This window comes from Penicillium chrysogenum, assembly GCF_028827035.1.
Source record: "Penicillium chrysogenum strain IBT 35668 chromosome Unknown utg000004l_segment0_segment0, whole genome shotgun sequence".
Taxonomy (NCBI): domain Eukaryota; kingdom Fungi; phylum Ascomycota; class Eurotiomycetes; order Eurotiales; family Aspergillaceae; genus Penicillium; species Penicillium chrysogenum.
Window position 1 is genome coordinate 2,447,586 of NW_026622752.1, and position 15,797 is coordinate 2,463,382.

A 15,797-nucleotide genomic window follows, 5' to 3' on the forward strand; every position below is an offset into this window, starting at 1 on the left:
ATTTGGTTTGTACAGAGAGATTGTCTACTTTTGCGACTTGATTCTTGGAAAGAAACCGACATTTCTTATCGCCACGTGACTGCGTTCTATCGGGTCCAAGGTATATGAGCAACCTTAGCTCCATCCAACTTGAGTAACACTTCACTTGGGAATAACCTTGAAAAGGTAAATCAGTCAAGTGCTCTGTGCTGCTACAAGGGCTTGATTAATGTGCCCAAACTGCTCTACTATCAGAGCTATATCCACTATGGACAATTGTCCGCATATGTATCATGGCGAGAAGTGTGGCGGTGCCTTATCGACATCGCCACAACCACTATCGATAAGCACCAGCCACATTTGCGGCAGACGAAAATCTTCAAAATCTTTTTCGATCGTTCCCCCTCATTCGAGATTTCCCCCAATTACCTCCGATACCCCCGAATCTACTTTCACGCCGTAACGTGAGACCCTTATTCTTTTAATCCCAAAAAGCACACATTTACAACTTCGACATGGGTGACGCTGCCAACAGTGCCTCCACTGAGGCGGAGCGCTTTGCTATCGGTATCTCGTTTGGTAACTCATGCAGTTCAATTGCCCGCATCTCGCCTGTACGTCCTGATATTCATTCTTTGGGTTGAAGAACGGTGACTGACTAATTTATAGGAGGGCAAAGCTGAGGTTATTGCCAACGAGGAAGGAGGTAAGGACAATGTGAGCCCCACGATTTTGAGAATTCGAATTAACATATTCAGATCGTCAAATTCCTTCCATCCTTTCTTACATCGAGGGCGAGGAGTATCACGGCACCCAAGCCAAGGCCCAGCTTGTTCGCAACTCGGGCAACACTGTCGCATACTTCCGCGATTTCGTCGGCAAGGAATTCAAGTCGATCGACCCTACTCCCTGTCACCAGTCGGCCCACCCCCAGCAGAAGGACTCCACTGTCGCTTTCACCATCCGCGACACCGAGAGCGAGACCCCCAACACAGTCACTGTTTCCGAGATCACCACCCGTCACCTCCAGCGTCTGAGACGCTCCGCCTCTGACTACCTTGGTAAGGATGTCAACGCCGCCGTTGTCACGATCCCCACCGATTTCACCGATGCCCAGCGTGAGGCCCTTGTTGCCTCTGCCAAGGCTGCTGGTATCGACGTCCTTCAGCTGATTCACGAGCCCGTTGCCGCCGTTATGGCTTACGATGCCCGCCCCGAGGCGACTGTTACCGACAAGCTGGTTGTTGTTGCTGACTTCGGTGGCACCCGCTCCGATGTTGCCGTTGTTGCCTGCCGCGGTGGCATGTACACCATCTTGGCCACTGCCCACGACTACGAGCTTGGCGGTGCCTCCCTGGATCAGATCGTCATTGACCACTTCGCCAAGGAATTCATGAAGAAGCACAAGACCGACCCCCGCGAGAACGCTCGTGGTCTGGCCAAGCTGAAGCTCGAGTGTGAGGCCACCCGCAAGGCCCTCAGCCTGAGCAGCAACGCCCAGCTGAGCATTGAGTCCCTGGTCGATGGTGTCGACTACGGTTCCACCATTAACCGCACCCGTTTCGAGCTTCTCGCCGGCAAGGTCTTCAGCCAGTTCACTGGTCTGATCCAGCAGGTTGTTAAGAAGGCTGAGCTCGATGTCCTTGATATCGATGAGGTTATCTTCTCTGGCGGTGTTTCCCACACCCCCAAGCTCGCCACCCTGACCAGCAACATCTTCCCCGAGAAGACCAAGATCCTGGCTCCTGCCGCCTCTGTCACTGCCGTTAACCCCTCCGAACTGTCCGCCCGTGGTGCCGCCTTCCAGGCTTCCCTGATTCAGGAGTTCGAGCACGAGGACATCGAGCAGTCCATTCACCCTATGGTCACCGTCGCCCCTCACCTGACCAAGGCGATTGGCGTCGAGTTCACCTCCCAGACCGACTCTAACTTCCAGCCCCTCCTCGGCGCCGAGACTGCCCTTCCCGCCCGCCGCATCGCTCAGTACTTCGCTCCCAAGGAGGGTGGCGATGTCCTGGTCCGCGTGTGCGAGGGTGCCCGCGATATCAAGGTCACCAAGCCCGAACCCAAGGCCAAGGAGGACAAGCCCGCCCAGGACGAGGATGACTCAGACTTCGATTCCGAGGACGAGGAGGAAGAGGAGATCCGCGAGATTGTCTGGAAGACCGAAAACCCCGTTGCCGAGCTCTCCGTCAAGGGCGTTAAGGCTGGCAGCAAGATCGAGGTCATGGTCCACGTCAACGCCGATCTCGGTCTGCAGATCGCCGTCCGCGAGGTCGGCGCCCAGAATGCCGTCCGTGGCGCCGTCAACGGCTCCGCTTAAGTTTTTGTTCCGTTGTGAAATAAAAATAAAAGACTTGGATTTCGTTTACGGTGTGATGATGCATGCATGACTGATAGAGGTTGTGATTTTTCTTTTTGTCCAGGATTTATACTGCAGTTATCAACGTGGAGTCTTTCCCTTTATTAGTTCTTAAATAGACTCAGTTATATGCAACCAAATCAGTACTGGTTCCCTTTTCAAGCCAACTTCACTCTGCTAGGCGCTATACATTCCCCGACGTAATCTGCGCTTCTCCTGCTCCCCGAGACCTCTTCGTTGAGAATACCGATCTTGCTCCAAGGCGTGTTTACCCGAGAAACCAAGATATACGGCTGTATACAATTTAAATTCCAAGGATCAGGTAACGGTAGTAGAAATTATATTACAACTAGATTAGATAGATTCGCAGCTGAAAGCACAAATTCCTGCATGATCTTCAAGTCGGAGAATCATTGAACCATGGGATTCATAAACAAATTGTCAAGGACTCACGTGCCTTAAAAAACATAACCGGACCCAAGGCAGGGAGAGTCGCGAAGAATGCTCAATTGCCACCTTATACAGGAAGGCTGTAGATTTATTAGATGAGTAAAGATCGTGAGGATTTCGTAATAGCATCAAGCGAGTGTGAGTAGTTCGATCTTTCCGGCTGCATCCGGGTCATTCAGATAGTTCAAGGTGAAACAAGCGGCCTCCTGAAGAAAGAGTAAACTCTTAAGGGATATCAACGCAGGAAGACAAAGTCGTGTGTGGGTTGGTCCGGAGATCGACAATTTCAAGTCGACATTTTCAGGTGCTCCGGCTTGTTCTTGTCGAAATGAGGAAGCGGGCTTCTCATGGTTAAGGTACATCCATTTTAAGCATAGTTGTTAGCCTCCTTCTTCTGGCTTCTCACGCTGTTTGAGCGCTGCGATGAGAAGAAACCACGGCGGCGCTCCTTGCGTCCACTGTATCCACCGCTAGTATCTTTCCGGCCGACGGCACCACCGAGGCAGTACAACAAGCATGAAAGGAACTGGCAGACAGATGCGGTCCACATGAAGGCGAATGCCTTGACACCCAGGGATGCGTTCTGACCGTTATTTTCGAAGGCGTTCCGGCCCTGGACAAACACAGCACTATGAAATACAGTTAGCACTTTGTTTCCGGGACAACCCCAGTTCCAATTGCAGTTGCACATACGTCATGAGACAGGTGGTGATGACCTGGAAAGTCAGAGCGATCCAGGCCAGGAAACCGGAGAGGTAGCTGGCAATGCGGGTGCAGATAGCCAGCATACCAGTGAAGAAAGAGCAGACGGCGAAGAACAGCCCAATGATGAGGAAGGGGAACATGAACCGCGACGTCAAGAAGTAATGCTTTGTTCTACAATGTGGATGGTTAGCGCGATCCGGTACATTAGGATATATCAGTCGGTAACCTACCCGATAAACTCCTGAGGGACATTTTCGGTCGTGTCGAAGTTACGGTGGCTTGGGGGTCGAATGGGAAATCCACGTGGGTCTCTCCGCAATCATTCCTGCCGTTGGTCACTCCACAGAGGTTCCAGAATGTCCAACGCGAGGTTGTCGGTGCGCCTGGGATATTTCCCGTGTCCGCCTGGAGGAAATAGATTTGGTTCAGCGGATTGCTGTTGCGTGCACCTCCCAACAGAGTGAGGAAGATCAGCAAAATCGACGCTGCCATGAAAAACAGGCCTGTGAAGCCCAATGTTGCTCCTATAGACAATGATCAGATTAAAGTGTTCAAGAGTTGTTGATCCAGGGTTGGCTTACTGCTGAAGCCCATTGTGTTTGGTGCGTATTGTAGGTCACACTAGAATTTGAGTGAGGGGGAGTAATTTTTTTTCTCGATAGTCTGTCTCGTGTCTCTGAAGGGAATGGGTTGCTGAAGGAGAGTGTCGAGAGGTGAAGGAGAAGGTGTCGGAATTTGAAGCGGAAAATGCTAGCTGGTATAAGGATGTAAGAGCAGCCGGGGTATCCGGGACTACTAGTGTGATATAATGACGAGTGAGCATCATCCTCCTCTCTTCTTCTTTTCTACAAAGTTAAGAGTATCGACGATCATAACGTCATAGTTGCACCTGGTCGGCTAGCCGTTCGTAGTTAGTCTGCACTCTACTTTAAGCATTATACCATATCGGGTTAGTCTGAGTGGTCCATGACGAAGTCAACGAGCACACCCAAACCAAACGACGTTGCACCTCTCGCAATAACATTGGCCCTATGGAAGAAAAGTGACGTGGACCATCACCTATTAACGTTTCTTGTCTTATCCAAGTTTTGCGCCTTACCGAAAAAAACCTTGTCTGCCCAACCCGATCCCCAGACCCGACCGAGGGTACACACTGCGAACCTCCTTCCCCGTTGTAATGGCGACCTGGGCATACCCACCACTGCCCGCAGAGCAGATCAACCGTGAGGCGGACACTGCGCTGGTACGTAAAACACATATGGACCCTTACAACAGGCGATCTCCACATGGAGGCCTGCTTGCCTGTAGCTATGATTCGAGAAGGAAAGTGGAGCTTGTCTAGTATAATGCCAACATCTTTATCTTAGGCCCGAGAGCTAGAATGGCTATTGCATTCGCTGCAGGATTCTCTTGCCTCATTGAAGGAAGGTCTCCAAGAATGCGCCGCCCTCCTAGCTCCCCAAGAACCGGGGTCAACCTTAGTGCTGTCCTCGCTGCGGTCGGAAAATGTGAAGGGCTTCGTTACTAGAGTCGGCACCAAGGTCGTGAAGGGCGTATGGATCCCGAAACTTGCTCGAATATCAATGTATATGCAACTGAACTGATCACTCTCTAGGATGTTCAACTTCGTCTTGCGTCGCTCCCGCCTCCTCGGGGTGCCCCTAGCACCCGACTGAACCTAGCCCAATCCCCCGAAGCCCCGGAGCTAGTACTTCGACAGCTGGTGTCGGTTCGAGACCTCGTGGCTCAGAGCCTGGATATTGTGGATGTGAGCACGTGGACAGGTGATCCTCTGAATGCAGGCTTTATTTTCAGTCAGCTACACCTCTTACTAGAGACGATCAGCGAGGCACGGCAAATGTTGAAAGGAGAAGGCGATGAGACGCGAGGCAAGTGGTGGAATACCAGCGCTGCCGAAAATGTATGTTCGATTTCTTTGACTAAGGTCCTGTAATATTTTGCTGATATGTATACTGCGCAGATGTTTGACCCTCCACTTCCGCCGCATCTTTCATTCCATCTCTCTATCACGGACTCCGCCCTGGTTCTTGTTCTTCGGACTCTAGAATCTACTGCCCTCCATCACGCACCAACCGCTTTTGCCTCAGATATATCCCTGACCGGATTCTCTCTACGAGATCGGATATTCGGCTCGCGGGCGCCGACCCATGATGAGGCCGGTAGCCTTTTTCAATGGCGGGGAGAAGAAGTTCGTGTCAAGGAGAAAGTCCGGGTAGAGAGCCAGGACCCTAGTCTTATGGCGGTCATGGCGAAACTATCAGCCCTTGAGCACGAGGTGATGCGCTGTGTTGCTGCGCTGCGGGTGCTTATGGGCGATGAAGATACAGAGAGCGAGATCTAGTGGCTTGATTGATACCCTAATGCATTTGAACTATGGACAGCTGCATGTTGCAATACTTAATGTGATTCGATGCTTCGAGCTAGGGCCTTCAGAAGTATTAAATGGGCTGTTGGGCTGTCATTCGACATGCATATTATACCGCCATCTTAAGGCAGCCTAGGGTTAGGACTTTGTCAACCTGTTGCATACTATACAAAAAAAAAGACGGTCAGCATATATTCCTAGTACCAACAAAAACGCTTCCTGGTTGATATAGATTTTTGATACCGAGCTAAAACCGACAACCTTGGAAGGGAACGGCGGACCAGCCAATGAGAGGCCCGCAGTTTGTGATGGGCGCGCATGGCCGTCTTGGCATCAATTTTCTGGGCTGGGCCATTTTTCTTTCTCTCTCTACCTCTCGGAAAGGGACTGTTAATAAGATCTGGAAAATGCTGTCCAGGTCTTCAGCATCTGGGGCCAGTCGCTCACAATCGCGCGAACTATTTCGCACTCTTGCTCGCCCTTCTGGATCGCGACAGCTCCGCGGACCTGTCAACCGTTTGACACCTACACAGAAACGCACTCTTGTCCAAAAAGCCTCACCTTTGGTCGCGTCTAGCAGGCTTGTGCATCGACGAAATACTTCTGACTATGCGGCGTCACAATGTCAACCTCAGCGGAGGTTTGTGTCAGGCCCAGCATCCGCCGATTCGCCGCCTCAACCCAGCCAACCCACCGAACCGGATGATATCAATACCCTGATCGATCGAATCGGTGAAAATGAAGCGGAAATGGTACAATTACTTGAAGAGCTGGAGATTATGGGCGAAGAGGGTGAAGGAGACGAGCTCAGCGACCTAATGGGCCAGCGAGACGAACACACCGCGGAGTCATGGGTACACATGATCAAACAACGCTTTGGGGATGAGTTGCCGGAGGGTCTGCTGGACGATGCCGAGCTTCAAATATACGCCCGCCTCTATGGAGAGCCGATCATTCGGCAGGAAGTTGAATCAATGGTTGAGGAGGAAGAGGAGGATGATCTGAGCTTGCTCCGTGAAGACGGACAAGGTGGATGGGAGGAAGTCGATCTAAATGAAAGCATCGCCGCTGAGGACGATGTTCCTCTCGTCTATGATATGGATGCTTCCCCGGAAGAGCGGGAAACAATTGCTATGCAACGGACCAGAGAAGTGGCAGAACAGTTGGGCGGCGAGGTGATGCTCGAGGAATTCGAGAACGAGGCAGTTCCTGACTCTGCTCCAAGAATTCACGCGCTTACCCTCGAGGGGAAATTCGGAACTGATCCTACAACTATCCATCTGCCCAAGGATACTGTCACTGGTCCCATATCGGTCATTTTATCAGAGTTTTCCAACAAGCACATTTCTGACACTGCTCGGCGCCTATTTGGAGGACCAGGATTGCCCCATTCGGATACGACTGCACCTCCACGTGCCCAATTACCACAGCTTCCTGTCGCTCTTCAGGCTTCGCAGCGTCAAATGGGAGAAATGGAGGCCAACGCATACTTAGCAGCCCTGTATCCCGGAATCTACGCATCATCACTTAGTGTTATGGTTGAGATTCGCAAGCGACTGGGCGCTGATTGGATCCGCCGTCTCATCGGACAAGAGGGTGGGCCAAACATTCTCGATGCTAACGGTGGTGGTGCCGGCATCCTAGCCTGGCGAGATATCATCCGCGCAGAATGGGAGCTCATGGTTCCCGATCATCCCGCGGGAGCGCCCATACCCTATGGGAGATCAACTGTGCTAACTGGCTCCGATTCCCTTCGGCTGCGCGCTGCCGCCCTGCTGGAAAACACTACCTTCCTCCCACGGCTACCTGATTACGTCCATGTGCGCGAGAAGCCTACAATTGATGATTCGCGGGCTGCCCCTAAACGCAAGCAGTACGATATTATCATCGCGCCGCACTCTCTTCTCGGCCTTGAAGAAGAATATGAGCGTAAGCAGCACGTAGAGAACCTGTGGTCTCTTTTGAACCCCAACGGGGGTATTCTCATTCTGCTCGAGAAGGGCCGCCAGAAGGGCTTCGAGGCTATTTCTGGTGCTCGTGAAATGCTCTTGAAGCGCCATATCGCGAGCCCCGGCTCTACCGAATACGACAACTTCCTCGAAGACCCCGACCAACGCGAGGTCATTGAGAAGGAGCGTGGAATGATCGTGGCCCCCTGCACCAACCACTCGACCTGCCCGATGCACAATTCTTCAGGTGCTACCAAGGGCCGTAGGGACTACTGCCATTTCGAGCAGCGATACATTCGCCCTCCATTCCTGCAGCGCATCATGGGAGCGAAAGACCGCAACCATGAAGATCTCAAATTCAGCTACCTCGCCGTGCAGCGTGGTGTAGACATACGACAAGACCAAGCAATTCGCCAAGGTCCTGAGGCTACAGATGCCGCATTCGAAGGATTCGAGGACCCCGAAGAGTCTGATATCCCCAACAAGCCAGCCTTCCACGCTCTATCCCTACCCCGTGCCATCTACCCACCCATGAAACGCCGCGGTCATGTCATCTTTGATCTCTGCACACCCGCCGGCAAAATTGAGCGCTGGACCGTCCCGCGTTCTTACAGCCGCCAGGCCTACCGCGACGCCCGCAAGTCCCGTTGGGGAGACCTGTGGGCTCTGGGAGCCAAGACCCGCGTCCCACGCAACCTGAACCTTGGCGATAAGCATGGCGAGGGTAAGAAGGAGCGTCTGGCTCGCCGTGCGGCGACCAAGGATTCTATGCGTGAAGCCGAGGAAGAGGGCGACTTTGAGAATGAAGGAGAAGAAGAGGAGGAGGATGAAGACTACGGAGTTCATGACTCGGATGTTCCTGAAGTCCCAGTCAAAAAAAGGGGCCAGCATATCCCCAGTTGGAAGAAGCATAATGATAAAAAGAAGCTTCGTCAGGCTTACAACAAGCGCTCTGTCGATGAATAAGTGGCTTCGATTTGGCCCAATTTTTTTGTGGATTTGGAGGTTCGAAAACATGTACTATACTACTAACTACTGGCAGCATTTGGCATTGGGACTGGGGACTGGATTTTGTTTGTACACTAGGATATTATTCTCTCACTTCTTCAGATGTGAAATATAGCATCTTCACTCTAATCAATATTTGATATGTATTTGATTGATTCATACAGTATCTGAGGCGTCATTTGGCCCTATCCAATCCTCCTTTTCTCCAATAAAATGGTCCTGGCGGAGGCCGTTGGGTACCCCACTAAACCGGTCGTGATGAAGCATGGTCTTGCCACGATTTAGGGGGACTGTGCCAGTCCCATGGAGCGCCAATAGTCATCGAAAGCCTTTCACTGACTGGAGCCGTGCAATTGACAGTGGGCTTTTCAAAATCCATGGGGGGTAAGATGCATTGACGTTCTGGGAAAGACAGTCGCTAGCTTCAGGCTTGGTTCTTTTCTAGCCAGGGTTGGCGAAGCAGGCACACCAAAGAATGTGGATAGAAATCAGATAAAGTCACCTTGGACCTAGATGCTCCTGACAAGCTAGTCGCCTTTCATAATAGCAGATATTCTTATCTCGCAAAGTGACACTGCCACATTCACTGCGCAGCCATGCTCTTTCGCAACTGTCTTTGCTTCTGCGTACTTTGTAACTCCAATCGATCGACTGCAAACTTGAGCCGTTCTTTCTTCTGCATGAGTCTCCTCAGCTCCGCTGCCTTGATTGCTGCTGCACTACCCGACGAGGCAGAGCCGGACCCCGCCATGTGACCCCGCAGTGAGCTGCGTTGAGGTTGGCTGCGGGTCGCTGATGACCGGTTCTCCGGGGTGGAGGACAGTCGACCTTCTTGCAGTTCGCATTTCGCCTTGAGGCCTTGCTCACGGCGCGCGAGCTTTTCGACGTGGTTTGATGATAGTGTGAGGAGGTGAGCGATGCTTGGGGTGATTTCGTCAAGGAGGGATTGCTGCGCTTCGTGCAATGTAGGCTCAGGGAGGAGCTCAAAGTGCTATAGTAAGATAAACAGTTAGACTCGTGGCCATTCGTTTCTTTCCAGGAATGAAACATCGGAAGAACATACTCGCGTTGTCTGGAGGACTTTACATAGACGAGGAAAATCGCTCACGCCCGCATCGAGGGTGGATATAGAGTTGTCCAGAATCTGGAGAGAGGACTGTAGTGAGGTAACTGAGGATGATAATGAAGCTGCCATAATGTGTAATTTAAAGCTTGATTTGAAGCTTGCCTTGGAGATGATTGTTTACAATACTCGGGATAGATCGGGCGGTAAAAGCGGCATGACACCGCCTTTAAGGCGGCGTGGGCTCGGGACCGGGCAAACCTCCCAAACCTCACTTCTCCTCTTCCGTCCTCCTGCCTCACCATCTTCCCGAACGCCGAATTCCCTCCGCATTCGATTCACCTGTCACTATGTCTCTTCTCGGAAAGAAGTTCCCCGGCGCTATGGGTACGTGTTTTTGACCTCGATTACAACTTGTGGGAAAGCGATATGAGGACCAACGACTGACGCATATGTTCATTTACAGCCAAGCCTATGACTCCCTTCTTCGCTGCCGGTACGCATACCCTATAGATTCCAAAATGCCCCGACAATCTAGAACGAATGGATTGTCAATTTGGAATACTGCACCCTAGGAGTGGTCGTTGATGGAACATTACTCTGACGATTCTCTCCAGGCATCATTGTGCTCTACGGCGTCAACTCTCTCCAGAACGCTCTGTCCAACAGTGAGTCCATTCCGCGCAACTACACATAAATCATCGACGATTTTGGGGTCACATGCGACACTGTCCACAAAACGATACTACGATGAGCATATTCGAGCATAATCAACTGACCTTCATATCCGTACAGCCGCCCAGTTCAAGAGCGACCCCCGCAACCCCAACGCTAAGCCCGCTGGCAAGGCTGACCACTAAATTGGGTCGACAATGAATGCATTTTGAGATCCCATTTGTTTGTTGAAGAGCGGGACGACCCGTCGCGATGTGTGGGTGGACGGAGATAGCCAAGGCCATCAATGGCCGGCTTGCACTTTTTGTGATTACTCTGCGGGCAGTTTGCCCGTGTCCAAGCATATAGAGTATACCCACCTCGATTGGGGTGACTTGGATCAATTCACAAGCTGTACCAGTACCATTCTGAGCAAGGCGCTTTTTCCTCTTGTAGCTTTCATTCTGCTGGATGATATCCCATCGGTTAGAGCAAGGAAATTAACTTAATCCGAATATTCCGCAGCTTGTTGTATCATGAAAGCTTTCGGGTTTGTAGACTGTTATACTTCAAATCGGCTCATTGATACGCTATTTCACTTAGGGCTAATTTTCAACTTCTATGCGACCGTGCAATAAGTCAAAATTAGCCCTTATTTTCAATACTCATTGAATTCTGATTGTAACTGCTTTCTATCAAAGTACTAACAGTATCGTAGGCCTTTGATGCCGCCCGGCGTGAAATCTTGCATTAAACGCGCTAAACCCGATCGGGACTCCAGTTTTCGCCAACTCCGCCTGACAGAAGCACAGTCGTTTTCCGACCTCAACTCCGCAATACTCCCCAATTAAACACGCCAAAATGACCAAAATGGCAGGGCTTTTCCGGCCCAAGAAGCTGGATCTCTCTGGATTTGTCAATACCCGCTTGATTCGGGACAACAACAAGCGCATGGCCTTCGAGCAGACTGAGCCCGAACGGTACGAACCCTGTCCTTATCCCAGATGCTTTAGCTCGACCAAAGATATCCCGAGCTGGGAAGACTTGCTGGGAATTGGGACACAAATGCTGATACTATCTTTCCTCGTAGACAAGCACTCCGCTACATGATCCGCAACACCTCTCTCCCCGGCCGAGTGCGCGCGCAGGCTCAACTCCAATTGTCACAGATGCACGCCTACACTCGCCCCACGCAGATCAAGAACCGTTGTGTGGCATCGGGCACTGCTCGCTCTGTCTTCCGGGACTTCAGAATCAACAGAGTACGTGGAAAACGCCAGCCAATGGCCACATCTTGCCCCGGGGTTCTGATATCATTTCGCTAACATCCTTTCTTCTGTAGTACCAATTCCGTATGCAGGCCCTCGCTGGCGAACTTCCCGGAGTGAAGAAGGCCAGTTGGTGATTGTATCGGTGCTCTGTAATATATGGAGACCTCTGGTTGAATTGTTTGCACAATGGCGTTTTCTTTCCTTCCATTGGGTGGAAGCATGTACAGTATGCAATTCTCATTTGTCGAGAAATAAAACCTTTCTTTGTTGTTTTAGTTCCTGCGATCAAACTCCGCCGCTCTCGGCTTGGCGGCGTTGACTTGCTGACAAGTCCAGGCACTGCTTTGGGCCTGACGTCGTTTGCTAATGTCGTGAGATCAGGCATTCTTTGTTGGTAGCGCCGAGATCATCTCAATTGGGTTGTTTGCTTCAACCATGATCGTCAATTGCAGATCAGCCCGGCTGGTTTGGTATATAACTGACTTCTGGTAACTGTATATCTCCTTTTCCAATCATAGATCCTCAGTATCAGCATCAGTGGGAAGATTCTTCGGCGTAGCCTTTTCACAATCGCATCATCGGTCGCTGAGCAAATGAGCACCTGGGCAGCTTCTCGATGCCATAATCACGTCGTTGACTCTTGCCCATCTGACTTGTTGCCCCGTCGTAAAGCGGGTTGGAAGACAGCGGCCCCTTCCGGATCTGCTCTTGTGACATCCCTCTTCCTTTCCTCTTCATTTCCTTCTTCTTCTTCTTCTTCTTCTTCTTCTTCTTCTTCTTCTTCTTCTTCTTCTTCTTCTTCTTCAACTTACCCATCACTCATTCCTCCCTCTTGTCTCTTTGACTTTCTTCTCAAATCAACGTCACGCATTGATTTGAAGCTTCGCCAAAATGAATGGCATGGAAGAAGATCTCCTTCCCGACGACGTCGTCCTCCCCGAGGAGCTGCTGGAGCTTGGGTAGGTTTTTCCATAGCTTTCAATATGATATCGCAGCCTTGGGTTCTAACAGTCCACTGAATGACACAGGTTCGTCATCACCAAAGATGACAAGATCCGGTGTGTCGCCGCCCCGGACCAGGGCCCTCGTTACAAGGTCAACCGAAGTGACCGCATTAACAAGGTCCACATTGAGACCCTTCATAGTCAGTTAACCCTCAGATCCCTTTCGAACGTAGGCTACGGTCTCGATGAAACCGTTTGGCACTAACGACTTCACAGAGGCGATTCATGGCATCATCATTGACCGGCTCGTGGGAATGGGCATGCATTTCATGAAAATTCCCCAGGGCAGCGAGAACCAGGTTCCTATCATGGTGTCAGGCAACATTGACACTGCGCCTCGAGTTGTTGTTTTCGTTGGTGAGATTATCGAAGACCTGGGCATCTTCTCCTACCGTGACGCTTGCGACGACGGCCTTGCTTTCGGTTCGATCATAGGCTTTGCAAAAGGTCTGCTTGGTGAAAATGCTAAACATTCGCCCAATGCTCTCATCCTTGCGAACCCCGGCCAGGACGTCTGGCACAATGCAGGTGGGTCCCCAATGACCGCTGAAAGTTATCGTGCTCAACACCGCGCCTCTGCCGCGGTCCGCGAACGTCCACTGAGTGGCCGTAACGATGTGATCGGCAACCGCTCCATCGATGAGCATGTCAAGAACATCTTCGAACGAGTCTTGTTGCGCCACGGCTTCCGAGTTGGTGCCAGAATCGATATCGTTGGCCTGTCTGAGGGTGGCACTGCTGCTATGGCATACCTGAGAAAGAAATGTGAGTATCTGACTGAATAAGACAGGTGGGGATTGCCTTACTGAGCTTACTGACATGGCCCCTAGGGAGTTTCTGGCGTCCCCATATCTCCTCCCTCACGATGATCAACCCTGAGATGATTCTCAACATGGGCATCAAGGATGATGACCTGGAGTTTCCGGAGTCGTTTGCCTGGTTCATGAAATACCGCTGCCGTGGCTGGATCGTCTGTGACAAGCCGATTGGCACACTTGTTCCCGATCTTCACTTCCCGTACGCCTACAATATGTACTCCTCTGGCGAAGGCGCAAAGTCGTCGTGCATGGTCACTCGCGGTGTGGGACACATCTTGTCATGGATGAACATGATGCATTACTCTCCAATGGCGATAGAGACGTTTGAGGTGGCCCCTGGAGAGCACGATCCCAACCTGGAAGCTGAACTCGCATCACTGATCCACAACAGGATTGTTCAAATCCCTGGCGGCAAGGTTGAAGTGCAGAGCATGAAGACCAAGGACCAAATTGAAGGCTGCGTGTCCGGTGTCACGTTCGACGATGACATGTATACCTTCTTCAACGAAAATTTGTATCCCGTCGAAGATGACAGCGACAATGGCAGTGAGGGTTCGGTGGTCTACCCTGTAAACGATGATGCGTTTGACGCTCTTCGTGACTCTCTTCCTGACATGTTTCCCCACGTCCTTCCTGCCGAGCCTGACGCTCTTGCCACGGACCGACGTACTCGCGGGCTCTTCTCCCCACACTTCTCCTGATACTCTTCGCATCCCTAGTGTTCTTTCTTCTGTCAGTAGCATCCCTAATGTTCTTCCTGACTTTTATGCTGACGCTTTTTCTGTCCCGGAAAGTCCGATTTACTCTGACGAGGTAAACGTTGGCAGGACTGGGCCATACGAGCTCAGTGACCTGCAAGACATCCGGGAGGAAGAAGAAGGGTGAGCCTGCTTCCTTGTGAAGCAGTGCTGGGGGTTGGGTTTTGTGTTTCCCGGTGTTCACGCCGGTTGATTTTTCTTTTTTAAAAAAAAAAAAAAAAAAATGGATTGCTTTCATGCTCGGGCTTTGCCATCGCTTTTGAGGTTTCTCCTGGCAGATGCGTGTTGTTTCCTCCCTTGAGATTGATTTACTTGACCAGAAAAACAAAAAAAACCCAAAAAAAGGAGGAAACGGCGGGCATCTGCTGGGATAGCGAATGAATGAGACATTTTTTACTAATTCTCCCCCTAATTTCGCCGTATGCGACAGTAGGTATATGTGTGCTTTGTGTAGTACATGTAGGTATCTTGGGGGTATCACGAAGGCACCCGACATCACAACGTTGACCGGCATACATACAGTATATCAGATTAAATATCTAGATTTACCTGTACAAAGTTCCCCTTCAACTAACAACGGACCGTCGCATTAAGCATCTAGTTAGGTTGATCACACTGCTGATCACCAGTGATGCAAGTTCAGGCATAAGAAAAGAGTCTTGGACGAAACCCTGGAACTCTGGGGCAAATAAGACAAAGGGGAAGGGGTACCCACGCCAAGCCCATTCTCTTCTCCTATTCTCCTGTTCTCTTATTCTCTCCAACATTTTCTCCAACATTCTCCGGGATATAGAACAATGAACTCAATGGAAGCCCCTCGGCAAAAACAGGGCCACGTTCACGCAAAATTCTCTTCTCCGACAGTATTTGCCCCCCGGAAGCAGTTTCGATCGAGTAAAAAGAAAGATACCCGAAGATGGCCAGGTGAGACGACAGTTTCGATCGAGTAATGTGCCCTGATAACCTTGGAAAGCGGGCCATTGATAAGCGGGAATTGCCCGCGGTTTTCACTTCGGAGGTGCCCGACGCTCTTTTGCCTTTCGGATCTGCTATACCCATGCTACAGATGTAGTATCCCCAGAGAATGAGAATGCAGAGAATGCGAAGATTGCAGAGGATGCAGAGAGAAAACAAAGATTGTCTCCAAATTCTTACCCATTACGGCAAGGGTGAAGGCCATTCTGCACTTTGCATGACTTTGTCTGCGCCACTTGGCCGAGTATTCGCAGCACCGTCGGGCTCTGGAATAATGGCTCGGCAGTGGGCCTGTGGATATTCTCTGCAGATTCCTGGAGATTCCCTTTGCTGAAAAAAAAAAAAAAAGAAAAAGTGAAATCTCATTTACCCCAAGGTGGGCCCAGACTCTTTTTTTCCCTTGGGGAGAGAGTGG

At 51.0% G+C, this 15,797-nt stretch overlaps 9 protein-coding genes across 9 annotated transcripts; 6 read left to right on the plus strand and 3 right to left on the minus strand.

The window, feature by feature from the left end:
- Positions 1 to 494: 494 nt before the first annotated feature.
- N7489_006868 (ribosome-associated complex protein SSZ1) lies at positions 495 to 2,302 on the plus strand (the record flags this gene model as incomplete). Its single annotated transcript, XM_056712618.1, has 3 exons — positions 495 to 593; positions 649 to 685; positions 738 to 2,302. 3 exons carry the CDS (start codon positions 495 to 497, stop codon positions 2,300 to 2,302), a joined length of 1,701 nt encoding a protein of 566 aa, XP_056566333.1.
- An 856-nt stretch (positions 2,303 to 3,158) lies between these two features.
- On the minus strand, positions 3,159 to 4,090 carry N7489_006869 (SUR7/PalI family protein; the record flags this gene model as incomplete). The annotated part of the gene is made up of 4 exons (XM_056712619.1): positions 3,159 to 3,420; positions 3,485 to 3,667; positions 3,723 to 4,020; positions 4,078 to 4,090. The coding sequence occupies 4 exons, from the start codon at positions 4,088 to 4,090 to the stop codon at positions 3,159 to 3,161; spliced, it is 756 nt and encodes a 251-aa protein (XP_056566334.1).
- Positions 4,091 to 4,673: 583 nt separating this feature from the next.
- N7489_006870 (uncharacterized protein) lies at positions 4,674 to 5,858 on the plus strand (the record flags this gene model as incomplete). Its single annotated transcript, XM_056712620.1, has 4 exons — positions 4,674 to 4,739; positions 4,864 to 5,049; positions 5,112 to 5,417; positions 5,478 to 5,858. The coding sequence occupies 4 exons, from the start codon at positions 4,674 to 4,676 to the stop codon at positions 5,856 to 5,858; spliced, it is 939 nt and encodes a 312-aa protein (XP_056566335.1).
- A 431-nt stretch (positions 5,859 to 6,289) lies between these two features.
- On the plus strand, positions 6,290 to 8,797 carry N7489_006871 (tRNA methyltransferase RSM22; the record flags this gene model as incomplete). Its single annotated transcript, XM_056712621.1, has 1 exon — positions 6,290 to 8,797. One exon carries the CDS (start codon positions 6,290 to 6,292, stop codon positions 8,795 to 8,797), a length of 2,508 nt encoding a protein of 835 aa, XP_056566336.1.
- Positions 8,798 to 9,422: 625 nt separating this feature from the next.
- On the minus strand, positions 9,423 to 10,034 carry N7489_006872 (DASH complex subunit SPC19; the record flags this gene model as incomplete). Its single annotated transcript, XM_056712622.1, has 2 exons — positions 9,423 to 9,830; positions 9,903 to 10,034. 2 exons carry the CDS (start codon positions 10,032 to 10,034, stop codon positions 9,423 to 9,425), a joined length of 540 nt encoding a protein of 179 aa, XP_056566337.1.
- Positions 10,035 to 10,179: 145 nt separating this feature from the next.
- Positions 10,180 to 10,812, plus strand: N7489_006873 (F1F0 ATP synthase subunit i). Its single transcript, XM_056712623.1, has 4 exons — positions 10,180 to 10,289; positions 10,369 to 10,398; positions 10,520 to 10,570; positions 10,698 to 10,812. The coding sequence occupies exons 1-4, from the start codon at positions 10,253 to 10,255 to the stop codon at positions 10,760 to 10,762; spliced, it is 183 nt and encodes a 60-aa protein (XP_056566338.1). The 5' UTR covers positions 10,180 to 10,252; the 3' UTR covers positions 10,763 to 10,812.
- Positions 10,813 to 11,417: 605 nt separating this feature from the next.
- Positions 11,418 to 11,961, plus strand: N7489_006874 (mitochondrial 37S ribosomal protein uS14m; the record flags this gene model as incomplete). Its single annotated transcript, XM_056712624.1, has 3 exons — positions 11,418 to 11,536; positions 11,647 to 11,818; positions 11,899 to 11,961. 3 exons carry the CDS (start codon positions 11,418 to 11,420, stop codon positions 11,959 to 11,961), a joined length of 354 nt encoding a protein of 117 aa, XP_056566339.1.
- A 430-nt stretch (positions 11,962 to 12,391) lies between these two features.
- Positions 12,392 to 12,643, minus strand: N7489_006875 (uncharacterized protein; the record flags this gene model as incomplete). The annotated part of the gene is made up of 1 exon (XM_056712625.1): positions 12,392 to 12,643. The coding sequence occupies one exon, from the start codon at positions 12,641 to 12,643 to the stop codon at positions 12,392 to 12,394; it is 252 nt and encodes an 83-aa protein (XP_056566340.1).
- Positions 12,644 to 12,718: 75 nt separating this feature from the next.
- On the plus strand, positions 12,719 to 14,534 carry N7489_006876 (uncharacterized protein; the record flags this gene model as incomplete). The annotated part of the gene is made up of 5 exons (XM_056712626.1): positions 12,719 to 12,786; positions 12,856 to 12,971; positions 13,048 to 13,596; positions 13,662 to 14,265; positions 14,291 to 14,534. 5 exons carry the CDS (start codon positions 12,719 to 12,721, stop codon positions 14,532 to 14,534), a joined length of 1,581 nt encoding a protein of 526 aa, XP_056566341.1.
- Between the last annotated feature and the right edge of the window lie 1,263 nt (positions 14,535 to 15,797).

What these genes read in the sequence shown, in the direction of transcription:
- N7489_006873 (XM_056712623.1), top strand. Translation starts at nt 10,253, where the DNA reads ATGTCTCTTCTCGGAAAGAAGTTCCCCGGCGCTATGG. An exon ending in GACTCCCTTCTTCGCTGCCG is followed by an intron (nt 10,399 to 10,519) that starts GTACGCATACCC and finishes GATTCTCTCCAG; the next exon opens with GCATCATTGTGCTCTACGGC. An exon ending in CCAGAACGCTCTGTCCAACA is followed by an intron (nt 10,571 to 10,697) that starts GTGAGTCCATTC and finishes ATATCCGTACAG; the next exon opens with CCGCCCAGTTCAAGAGCGAC.